Raw genomic sequence first — 12,943 nt, 5'->3', positions numbered from 1 at the left:
TGAAGAATAGACTCTGAAGCATTCAGCAATAACTGCTTTCACTTTAATTCAATTGTGTGAGGCTCCACACTAAAAGGGTGTGAGCATACAGATTTATAAAACCATGTGCAGTCACACCTGCTTCAATGGTTGCTATGTAACACAGTCCACCTGCAAACTGCATATTTACTGACTTAGTGTGTTCATGTCATTTATTTATAACTACTAAATCCTTCTGTGCGTGCTGTATTCATTACAACGTGGTGCAACAGACATGTATTGGTTCAGTGGGAGCTTGTGCATTTGGCCCGACTGAAAACGGTCAACAGTGACCAGGCTGAGGATGTTTCATCATTATTCAATTCAATTCAACTTTATTTATAAAGAAGCTGCAGAGGAGCTGTAAGACTGCAGCTCTGCGTCCTGGCCTCAACCCTGGATGTCAGGTTTTAGGGCTGTTAAGAGACACGGCCATATTTCTAGAAAGAAGAGCTGCACCATCCAAAGTAGGATGAATGCCGTCTCTCCGGATCAGACCAGGTTTTCCCCAGAAAGTATTCCAATTGTTAATGAAGCCCACATTGTTAGCGGGACACCACCTCGACAACCAGCGGTGAAGTGAAGACGTACAGCTGAACATATCATCACTGGTCCGGTTAGGAAGGGGTCCAGAGAAAACTATGGAGTCAGACATTGTTTTTGAAAAGTTGCACACCGATTCAAGATTAACTTTAGTGACCTCTGATTGGTGTAACCGGGTGTCGTTACTGCCGACGTTAATAACAATCTGACTGGATTTATGATTAGCCTTAGTCAGCAGTTTCAGGTTTGATTCAATGTCGCCCGTCTGGCCCCGGGGAGACATCTGACTCTGGCCCCGGGAAGACATCTGTCTCTGTCCCCAGGAAGACATCTGTCTCTGTCCCCTGGTTTCACAAACTTCATGTTAAACAGAGTTTCCAATAACCAGGGTTGGTTTCTCAGTGAGTGTTTCGCCGAGTGGGTAAAATCGGTTGGAGACGTGAAGGTCGGTGGTGAACCGTGGGCTTCTTCTTGGGACTATGTCTCCTTCGTACTGTCACCCGGCTGTTCGGGTGCTGCGGAGGACCGGCTAACTAAGCCTGCTGCCCCGGGCAGCTCCGCACCCCCTCCCTGATTAGCTCCTACAACCATTGGCTGGTTATTTAGCATGGTGCACAGCGGCGATTCTAATTCGGTGACCCTGGCCTCCAGAGCCCTAACTACACTACTCCTCCTCCCCCTCCTCCTTCTCCTTCTCCTCCTCCCCCTCCTCCTCCTCCTCCTCGGTGACCCTGGCCTCCAGAGCCCTAACTACACTACTCCTCCTCCTCCTCTTCCTCCTCGGTGACCCTGGCCTCCAGAGCCCTAACTACACTACTCCTCCTCCTCCTCGTTGACCCTGGCCTCCAGAGCCCTAACTACACTACTCCTCCTCCTCCCCCTCCTCCTCCTCGTTGACCCTGGCCTCCAGAGCCCTAACTACACTACACTACTCCTCCTCCTCCTCCTCCTTCTCCTCCTCCTCCTCCTCGGTGACCCTGGCCTCCAGAGCCCTAACTACACTACTCCTCCTCCTCCTCGTTGACCCTGGCCTCCAGAGCCCTAACTACACTACTCCTCCTCCTCCCCCTCCTCCTCCTGCTCCTCCTCCTCCTCCTCCTCGGTGACCCTGGCCTCCAGAGCCCTAACTCCACTACATTTATTACAGGTAACATTATCATTAAGGGAAGCAGGGTTGTAACTAAACATGTCACACAGCAGGAAAAACCAGAAGAGGTGGAGGGAGAGAGGGAAGACATTGCTAACTGCTAAGCCAGCAGTACCAAAACACCAAGTTAGTGAACGTTGGTCAAAGATTTAACAGTAGAATTGTTCAAGAAGAGCAAGCGTGAGTTTTAACATGAGATTAGAAGAAGTGTAGAGAGACTTAAGATACGTATAATTCAGGAAGAGAAGCTGAAATAGCAGAGAGAAGTAACACTAGTCACAATGTTTGTAGACAGGAAGTGATGCAATACGCTCACCGTGACATCAGACGAGAGGTCTCCTCTCAGGACCACTGTCTCAGTACCATTATAGAGTCATCAGGTGATGAAGGAGAGAGTTTACATATATAGAGGGAATACAAGATTCCAGGACCTTTTCTCTCACTTGTGTTTTTACTTTCACATTGTTTTTCAAAAAATAACAGTGAATACAAAGAGTTTTTTGACATGTTTGAACTTTATGAAAGAAAAACAGTTGCAAACAAATCATTAAACATCAGAAATATTCAGGCTATACAGGTATAATTTACACCTGTACATGATACTTGATATATTTGATCAAAATATAGTACAGTATATATAGTACACGGTTTCTCCTCCAGTATCAAGTTTGCGGTTTATGATCGGTATAGACGACATTAACAGCTGAATCAGTGAACAACACGGCCTCAAACGGGTCCCCGACAAAACAGAAGCATAAACAGGCTATTAAATGGTGGCATGTGAGCACAAAAGCAGGTCTAACAAGTGGTATGGCAGTTTAAAAGGAGACATAGGAGGTGACATGTCTCCTCGTATGGCTCCTTTTCCAATGGTACACCACCGGTATGTCTCCTATATGAGGCGCATTTCTCCTCTGGTAAAATGCTGCGGTTTATGATCGGTATAAACTCGGCCCCTGATGAAACACAAGCATAAGTAATAAACGGTGTAACTATCAGAGATGTGTGTCTGTGGTACGGCCTACTACTTTAGTGCAGACAGTTTGTACCGGTGGTAAAGGAGCAGCATGCCTCCAGGGATCGGTACATACCCCTGAAGGAGTTGGTATACCACCAGAAGTCGGTACAAGGCACCTTAGAGAAGGCGGGGCATACCAAAAGTCAAAGTGCCATACCACTAGGAAACGGTACGTAACGTTTTCCACAAAGTGACGTACCAGCTACCAATTTGGGATCTTGCTGTCTCCCGATATTCTGTCAGTTTGCTTCTGCTTCTGAGGAATTAATCAGTCCCTCCAGGAAATCGTGATATTGCGATTGTAATAATTAACACAAATCAAAGAACTCCATAACATTTGCAGGAGCTATCAATCTTTCAAATTTGAAGCTGTGCTAAAAGTATTACGGCTTTATTAACAACAAATAACTCCTCATTTCCAATTAGAAAGTCTCTGCTCCTGTTTTCTTATCACCAAATCAAACTCTGTTCACCGGAGGAAACCAGAACAAGCGGATAGGATTTGTGGGAAATGTGGTATTTGTAATAAAAGCTTTGATTTAAATGATGTGATGACATAGTACTGTCTGTTAAATTATTTGTATAAACATGTCAAGTTGTCAGAGACGTCACATTGTTTGTGTGCATACAGTAGGTCCATGTTGTTGTTTCTACATTATAGTCACGAATGTGTCGTATCTTTCTAGAACAGACAGCCTATGAGTTGCATTGTAATGTTTAACAATGGTTTTTCAATAAATCAATTTGAATCAATTCATAAAAAAAGATTACAACTAAAATATTCCTGCAATTTTGCTTTATTTAAAAATATTATGAAAAAAACTCACTTAAAAAGCAACGTAATTTTTAAGAAAATCCACCACAAAATCAAGCATTTTTGATCATAACAATCACACCTGACTGCCTGATACCAAAAGGAACACCTTCCATCTAAAAAGAGCTCAACTGGCCTCACGTCTCCGTCTGGTGATTTATTTTCCAAAGCCTGGAAAGAAGAAAGAATTTCACCAAATTGAGTCACAATTTGTCAGAAGGTTATCGTGGAATATTTCCCCCAAATAAAATGAAAAAAGCCCCCCTTAGGTTTAATGTGTGAGTGTAGACTTCTGTGTTTTAAGAGCCTCTAATGATCTCTATGATATTGTTGTTGCTCTCGCCAACAGCAACTGACTGACCAAGTTGCAGTTGGCAGCTTTTGTTTAATACTGAACACTTTGGGAGTCCATAGACATCATCTCCTCTCATAACTTTTTATTGCTTCTTCTTTTTCCTTCCAGCTTCACTTTCCAACTTGTTCTGCCAATAACAGTGTTTTTCATTGCTTCATTGAGTGGTCCCATTGTTAGATTTACTGAGTACTTCAGCTGGAAACTTTGGCCTCATGTTTAATCAATTGTCTTTTTGTGGTTTGCGTTTCCTGGGGAGGCAAAGATAAGAGCACTCTTGCCAATTTCCTTCTTGGCCAAGCAAAAGTAGCTATCAACATTCCACACAGGGCCACAGACAGAGTGGAGGATGTTTGCTCCAAACCCTGGTAACAATTCGTTTTTATTGACCTTATGTATCATCAAAGAGGAAAGAGAAAAGTGCCTTTCCTGGCTTCTCTCTTCCCACCTCCACTTTCTTTGTCAGCTCTTATATTCATTATGATTCTCTCTCATGGAGTCTGTGGATGCATATAAGAGTCCATTTAGAAGATAACCTCAAGTGTGCTGCTGCCTGTAGCGTTCGGCCTGAGACACCAAACGGTACATTTGAACGGCCCGGAGGAAACAATGGTTTACATGATGAATCTCAGTGGGAGGTAATGAATCAAGTGAAGAGGAGCTGCTTTGGATATTAAATCTAACACAAGAATATTTTACTCTGACTTTTGCTTTTTTTAATTTCTGTTCCTAATCTGATCAATGAATGACACAGATGAACAAACCAAAAGATCAGGGTTACCAAAATGATTAGTAAATATGATTGAGTTAGTTGTAGAGTTATTCGGATGATATGGGAAACAGAGCTGATGTTCAAACGTGACATTTTTGGTCCTTGTGGTTTATTACAAAGATTCAATGCTTTTAAGTGGAGAATTTGAAGCCTGTCTGCAGCAACTGTGTCTCACAGCATCAGTTTTCTTCTCTGTGAATACAGTCTGGTGACTCGGCTCATATTAGTTTTCACTGCTACTCTGAGGGGCAGACCAATCAGCGTTAACCACGTTCATCCTGCCCGTCCTTCACTGGACGGCTGGTGAGAGTAACCAGCGCAGCATTAATATTTTCTGACTGTTGTCATGGTTACAATAAAAATCACTTGGGCTGGTTTAGGGGATGACTATAGTCATTGTTTAAAGAGTCACCTTTGAGTGTCAAAGGAAATTAAGTATGAACCAACGTGTTGTTGGGCCATCCATCCACCCAGACCTCCTCCCCACTGGACCTGCTGTCGCACAATGTGCTGCTTTGGCACACAAGAGGGGGATTTTTCTCTCAGTACAAATGAGAATGTAAAAGAAAAAGAGTGTATATTTAAGGGTAATTATGGATTCCTTGTTTTAGGTTTTGTTTTCATAGTTTTGGCCCAGATATTTACCATGATGCTGTTGCCATGACTCCCTCCAGTCTCTCACCATAATCCAGGTCGTCGTACGTAGCCACTGACTCTCTTACTAATGAACATTTCTGAATCTGTCGCTCACCTTGCAGCACCGAGGCTTACGGAAAGAACTCCATAACTCTGCCAACACCTCAGTCATGTTTAAACCTCACAATGTCAGAGTTTGGTGCTGCTGAAGAGCCCGAGTCCCGGAGAGGCAGGGGACATATTCGATTCTAAACACCCGGCACAAATAGAGGAACTCAAAGAGATTACGGGGACTTGATTTGAATTTCCTGTGCTTAGATCAAACTCCTGGGCTTGGTGACAAAAGAAGTGAGTGTGAGAGGCTACACAAGTTTAATAGATTTTCTCGACTTCTTCCTGGCGCCACAGTTTTGGTCTCACTTTATTTATCTAAAAAAAATATGAAAATAATGAGTTCTCTTCAAAATATTTAAAGGCTTTGTTTGGTGATGATGCACACGTTTGAAATCAGATGGTTTGTGATGCAATTTAATATAGCAGTTACTGACTGTGGATGTGACGCAGTGCATTAAAGTATCTTAACTGTTAATAAGTATTGAGACACTTTTAAACATTATTGTCTTTCAAATCAAATCACGAAAATGTGATTTCCGTTACAGAAAAACCTCAAGACTCTCAAATGTGCAAAAATATCATGTGACCACATACACACGTGCGACTTAAAATGTGAAAACAAATTGAAAACATGAAACATTTAGAGCACATGTGAAGCCCATATGAAACACAGTTCATTAGTGAACCCATGCTGAGGGAGACCTGAGGTTTACTGCAGGTCACATGATGTTCAGATGACATGAACACAAGATTATATGGAAACACGTGATTACATGTATGTTTGCATACTAAAGCAGATATTTACCTGTGAAACACGTACACTGTCATGTGAAATCCATGAAAAACTGACACAAAAGAGATAAAAACAAATGTGATAGAAATCAAGTTCTTATTTTTAAACATTTTATCCAAACATTTTGACAAAATTGTCTAAAAAAAGGATCAAATGCCCCAAAACACAAATTTAATGGATACAAAATTCACCAGCTTCACTTTGCCTGCGTCTTCTCTCCTCTTGTTCCTGTGATGGTGAGCTGATGTTTATTCTGTGTCTACACAGCTTCTGTATGTAGGAATATCTTTTATTAATATTGCTGAACCTTTGTGTTTGTCAGTTCCCACATTACTGCACTTGTTGAGAGTTTGTTTTCTGCATGTGCTCCCCGTCCTACCACATATTACAATGTCAAAAACTGTTGCACATAGTTTCACATGTTCTCATATGTTGCAACATGCTGTAACGTGTCCTACAGATGGAAAACGAATGGACTGGTCACGCATTGCTGTTGTTTTCTCTGGACAACAAACCAGACCATGAATTCAGTGTACCATTCGGCTGTTTCAGGAAGGTGAAGTCTGACTTTATTATAACATGACAAAACATATTTGTGAAATGATATGAAGTGTTGCGATTGCATCACGTTGCACTCCAGTTAGCCCTCATTAAAAACAGCTCTTTATGATTTATTCAGTTACATTCAGAAAGACAGACGACTCTCACCACTCGTGCTGCGATCCTCAAACAAGGCGTCGCAGGAGAGAATTTCACATTCTCTCATTCTGCTTTTCCTCTTTTCCTTTTGGTTTCTCAGAGCTTTGTCTTTCTGTCCCTCCATCTTCCATCTTGTTTTCTCATCTCTCTGCTCTCCCATGTCTCGTACCCCACCCTCTGTCTTAACTCCGTCTTTTGCTGCAACATCCTCGGTAAGAAAGACGTCGCCATCGGGAGAAAAGTACAGTTACTGTTGCTCCTTTGAAGCATCACACGGCTTACAGCGCGAGGGCACTGATATGATCAGAGAGGAAAATGGAGAGAAGATGAACAGAAAGCAAGAGGAAGCAGTTTGATGTGAGGAAGGAAGGGGAGACAACATCACTTATAAACATAGGTATGAAGACACAAGGGGTAAAGTTGGAGAAATGGTGCCTGAGAAGTTGAAAATGAGTAAAAAAATTAGACGGGGAGAAAAAAGGTTGCGGGGCAACGAGAGAGAAACTCAGCACCTGAACAAGAGGGATCATAAAGTTTGGGATTGAGCGAATGTGGAAGAAAAGAGCCCGAGGAGAGATCTTCCTCCTCCACCTACTTATCTCCTGTTCCCAGGGTTTAGAGGGAGCTTAAACCTGTGACTCTACTGAACGTTCACGACTCCACTCAAGAGGAGAAACCAGAGAGGGGAGGAGGAGGCAGGAAGGGAGAACAAAATACGATAGCATGAGAAGGAGGAAAAATGTGAGTTTAATAAACTTTTGGAAAATACTGGTGGACTAATGTTTGATTTGACTAATCTGACTTGATTCAGGCTGGGACCTTTTTGTTCATATCTTCCCTTCCTTTCTATTTTCAAGTCTCCTGTCTGTCACTATATTGACTGCAGTAATTATAAAATGTTCCTTTAGACGTCCTTAATCAAGCAAAATATGTAATGCAACAACTTTCTGAGACTGAGCAGAGAGGATCAAGATCACTGTCACGCTTTGCCATCGTTAGCTGCTCAGGATCACAAGAGGAAGAAGAGGGAAACAGCGTGGCTCTGTCGGGGTTAAAGAACACGCCTGCATGCAGCTGTAAATCTGATCAGCATCTTGAATATCAGTTCAAGTCATTAGAGATGATTTCGAACTTGCTGTTAAACGAGGAAGCTTCATAATTGAGCAGTTTCTTGAGTCCAAAAGAGACCAAAACCTGTTGCCATGGCTCCCCCAGTGGCAGTTAGCTGGTTCATCACTGTGGTCCAGATAGAAATAGCTTCAAGCCTTCATAGACTGGACATTCACGACCTCCAGACAATGTTTTCAGCTGACTTTACATCTGGACTCTCATGTGTTCTTGTGAAATGTCACAACAACTGTTAGATGGATTGTGAAGACGTTCGGTAGTTATTAAATCTGCACTGGGGACATTTGTTGTCCGGGGACGTCCATGTCCAACAACCAACCATGTCTGCCTAAACACATGCAAAACCTGAGGAAGGACAGCTGCAATTGTGCTTTGCACTGATTAGAAAATGTGAAAACGCTAAAATGCTAAAGATAGAGAACATGATGAATATTCGAGTGTGGAGTCAGTCTTCTTCCAGCAGGTCAATATGGCAGATTTGGATTTTCAGCTCGCTCCTTTTGGGGACTAGAAAAAGTAACATCTGCCAGCTTGAAGACTCTTAAAGTCAGATTTCTTGCAGTCCCAAAGAAGTGAGCAGGTTCAGGAGTTACTGAACTAGTAGTGGAGCTCATATATACTCACCAGCCACTTTATTAGGTACACCTTGCTAGTACCGGTTGGACACTTTTTACCTTCAGAACTGCCTTAATTCTTAATTCTTGGTGTCGTAGATTCAACAAGCTGCTGGAAATGTAATAGGTTGAAAATGCTGTGGCAAAGTTTTTTTTATTATGAAACAGACACCCCTCTTATTTTTTGGAGATACCACTGAAGAAACTACGGTAACCGAGTGTACTTGAACGCATCTTGAAGTTTCCCTTCAAGCCCAATGTAGCACGAGTCAGAATAAAATGGTGCTGGCTTGATAGACATTACCTCATCGTATGTTTCTTCATTGATCCACAGGTACTGTAAAATATGTTTACGACTCTTTAAGTTTATTGTCACACTAAGGTGAAAATTTCAGGAACAACTTTGCTGTGTTTTGAGATGAATGTGATAGATATGTGATGTCGCAGTGTGTAGTTAAACTGAGTGAATTTGCCGAGAGTAACGGCCGCGGTTCAGATGCCAGTTAGCCGTTACATGTAGTAAAGCTGGGTTGTGAATGTAATTTTGTGTAAATGATTTTACATGCATACAGTATATACGTATTTTCATGTTATTTAAAATGTTACAGCTTTCAGTGTTTAGAAATGAGTTTCACCATAAAATGTTGTTTAGTTTCTTTTATATTGCTGTTCAGCTGCCACCAACCGCCATGTCGTGCATTTTGCCAACGGACTGAGTTGTTGTGAATCTGATATTTTTGATGGTCATACATTTTATTTGAGTAACAGAAAGAATATTATTTATTTTTCGAATGATTGATATTTTATTTGCACTTTTCTGTATTTTCCTATTGTTTTGAAACTAATGTACGAGTGTAGTATAGGAAAATATTTTGATATAGAGTCAGAATAAAATGGTGCTGGCTTGATGAAGACGTTACCTCATCGTATGTTTCTTCATTGATCCACAGTGAACCACAGATCCACAGTGCTGTTCAGCCTGTGGATCACATGTTACCGGTCCAGATACCCCTAGGTCTGGCACCGGTTACAGAAACATTCCTCAGAGGTTTCGCTCCATATTCACATGATGACATCACAGGTGCTGCAGATTTATCAGCTGCACATCCGTGATGTGAATCTCCCGTTGCACCACATCCCAAAGCTTCTATTAGATGGAGATGTGGTGACCGTGGAGGCCGTTGGAGTCCAGTGAACTCATCGTCATGTTCCAGAAACCAGTTTGAGATGATTTGATCTTTGTGACGTGGTGCGTTATCCTGCTGGAAGCAGCCATCAGGAGACGGTCCACTGAGGACATAAAGGGACGGACACGGTCAGCAGCAATACTCAGGTAGGCTGTGGTGTTTACATGATGCCCAGCTGGTACGAAGGACCCAAAGTGGGACAAGAAAATATCAAACCCGCCACCACCACCACCATCACCACCATCACACCTCACCATCACACTACCACCACCACACCACCATCACCACCACCACCACCACCATCACACCACCATCACCACCACACCATCACATCACCACCACACCACCATCACACCACCACCATCACCACACCATCACCACACAACACCACACCATCACCATCACACCACCACACCATCACACCACCATCACCACACCACCATCCCCCCACCACCATCACACCACATCACCACCACCAGCCTGTACCACTGATACGAGGCAGGATGGATCCACACTTTCATGTCGTTGACACCAAACTCTGACGACCATCTGAATGTGGCAGCAGAAATCCAGACTCATCAGACGGAGACGTTACTCTGATCTTCTCCTGTCCAATGAGCCGGTGTGAATCCAGCCTCAGTTTGCTGTTGTTAGCTGACAGGAGGACCCGGTGGTCTTCTGCTGCTGGAGTCCGTCTGCTTCAAGCTTCCAGGTGTTGTTCAGATCTTCTCGGTTGGAACGAGTGCTTATTGGAGTTACTGTTTCCTTTCTATCATCTCCAACCAGTCTGACCGTTCTCCTCTGACCTCTGGCATCAACGAGGCATTTTTGCCCAGAGAACTACGGCTCACTGGATATTTTCTCTTTGTCGGACCGTTCTCTGTAAACCTAGAGATGGTTGTAGGTGAAAATCCCAGTAGATCATCAGTTAATGAAATACTCAGACCAGCCCGTCTGGCTCCAACAACCTGCCACGTTCAAATCACTGAAATCACCTTTCTTCCTCATTCTGATGCTCCGTTTGACCTTCATCAGCTCATCTTCACCGTATCTACATGCCTCAATGCATTGAGCTGCTGCCATGTGATTGGCTGATTAGATATTTGCGTGCAAGTGCATCTAATAAAGTGGTCGGTGAGTGTGTGTATATATATATATATATATATATATATAAAACTGTATATTATTTTTTGATAGAAACGCCACATTAAATAAACAGTTGGAAGCATATAAAAGGTGACATTTATTTCTTCCAATAAATGGTGTTACATGCATCAGCCATGCTGCTTTCTGCAAAGCAAAACCTTCAGGGACATTTGTTATTTTCCTTTGTTGAAGTTTTTCTGAGGGCTTTTGCTGTAGTCCTGCTTTTCCACCATGAGCACCAAATAGGCGTGACTGTTCTTTTAAAAAAAACATAAAAAGGATTTTGGAGAGCTCAGTAGTGACTCTCTTCAGCCTGATCTCCAACCTTGAAAGTAAAAATGTGTGTTCCTGCTCCTCTGTCATCCACCTCTGCTGCAGATCAAACTGGTCTCACTGGATAAAATCTATAACGAAGAGCTCTCATCAGTCTGTTTAAAACATGCATTTACATTCCACACACACATTAAGCTTCTGAATTCCTTCAGATCATTACGACTTTATCAATATGTGATGCATCATAGTGTATTTCCAATATCTCACTTCCCACTGACTCACCCTTTAATAGTTAAACCTGTTTCAAAGTGAGAAAATATAGTTTGGCTACAAATCAATGTGAGTATTCCTACAACTGTCGGGTCCCCCAAATGTTTTGTTTGTTTTCATGGCAAAATGTCTGTTTTCATCCAGGAGCCGTTATCACTCCAACAACCACCTGTTTCCACCACAAACGATGGATTTCTGTCACTCGCACCATCTGGCATCCCCTTTTTAATTAACCCCCGAACATGCTGGCTGGGATGTAAAATGGTCAGTACAGGTGGCAAATGTGAGTCGGAATCAAACCAAAAGGACGAGAGGATGCGAGAGGCATCGTGTTCGCATGAGGTACGAGCAAACAAAAACACAACAACAGACACACACAGGAACGCAGACGGCATCTGGGAAAGTATCGTGATAATTACACAATGATCATTGCTAAGAGCAGCTGATTGCAAATCCACAGCTTGATTGTAGGAGGGAAAGATGAGAAGGGAAGGACGGACAGATGAGATGATCTGGGGATCTGATCTGATCTGATCTGTGGACTCGTATCATCCTCCTCCTCAACAAACCTGCAGTCTGCAGCACATTTTCATTTCAGATGTTTTCTGAGGAGATTTTAAACTCATTATATTAAAAACTCTCTTTGGCTACATACTCTTACACTCTCACGTACGACTGTAAAGCACAGACAGACGTCTTCCTCCTTTAAAAACTGATTGTTCTTCATAAAGAAGCTGATTAAAGGGAGGTAATCATGACGGTTCAAGCAGAGAAGCGGGATGTGATTGAAGAGTTGGAGGTTCGAACGTCTGGCTTACAAATAACGAGCCTGTTCAGACCAGAGAAACATCGTTCGGTCTCATTTGTTCAAAAGGTTCGAGGATCTACGTTTCTTAGAAGTGACCTTTTCTGCTCATGCAGCTCATGATTGTCCTCTCATGGTAGAAGTAGTGTTGTTACAGCACTGACAGGTCGCGTCAGGAGGATGGTCTGAAACCAAACATCTGAACAGGACGTGTCTGACTTCCTTTGGTTCTGTAATCCAAACAACTACTGTCAGAAGTTATGTCTTTGCACATTCTCAGAACAGAAATGTTGGAACTCTGGTTGGTTTTTGTGATATTTGCAATAAAGTTTAATCAGACAGGATAACTACTGTATGTCCTCAATGTTGACCAAAAGAGAGTCAAAAAGCATTTAGTATATTGAATATGAGAGCTGAGACTTTATACCTATGAAAATGGAAATATTTTGGAATCTATGGAAATAGATTTTATTTATATAAAGAACTGAACAGAAACTGAGCAGGATATTTACCAAAGGTTTGCTGAAATTATTCCACTCTCATATTTACAATGTTTTTGGACTCAAACCTACGAATGGATTTAATTAGTCAACACTTCCAATCTTTAACAAGAA

General features: G+C 42.3%; 1 protein-coding gene across 1 annotated transcript in view; it reads right to left on the bottom strand.

Annotated features, from left to right (window-relative positions):
- Nucleotides 1-454: 454 nt before the first annotated feature.
- The window catches only part of LOC138210999 (uncharacterized), a gene marked incomplete at its 3' end in the record, with an annotated part of 49,656 nt that continues 37,167 nt past the window's right edge, over nucleotides 455-12,943 (bottom strand). The window contains 4 exon segments of the mRNA XM_069170483.1: nucleotides 455-825; nucleotides 828-872; nucleotides 916-1,004; nucleotides 1,006-1,065. Coding sequence (XP_069026584.1) covers nucleotides 455-825; nucleotides 828-872; nucleotides 916-1,004; nucleotides 1,006-1,065 — 565 coding nt within the window.

Source organism: Embiotoca jacksoni, unplaced genomic scaffold (genome assembly GCF_022577435.1).
Source record: "Embiotoca jacksoni isolate LCO1_2020_lvr unplaced genomic scaffold, fEmbJac1.0.p SCAF_5, whole genome shotgun sequence".
Lineage (NCBI taxonomy): Eukaryota > Metazoa > Chordata > Actinopteri > Embiotocidae > Embiotoca > Embiotoca jacksoni.
The sequence above is the reverse complement of the archived record's forward strand: the minus strand, read 5'-3'. Positions and strand labels throughout refer to the sequence as shown.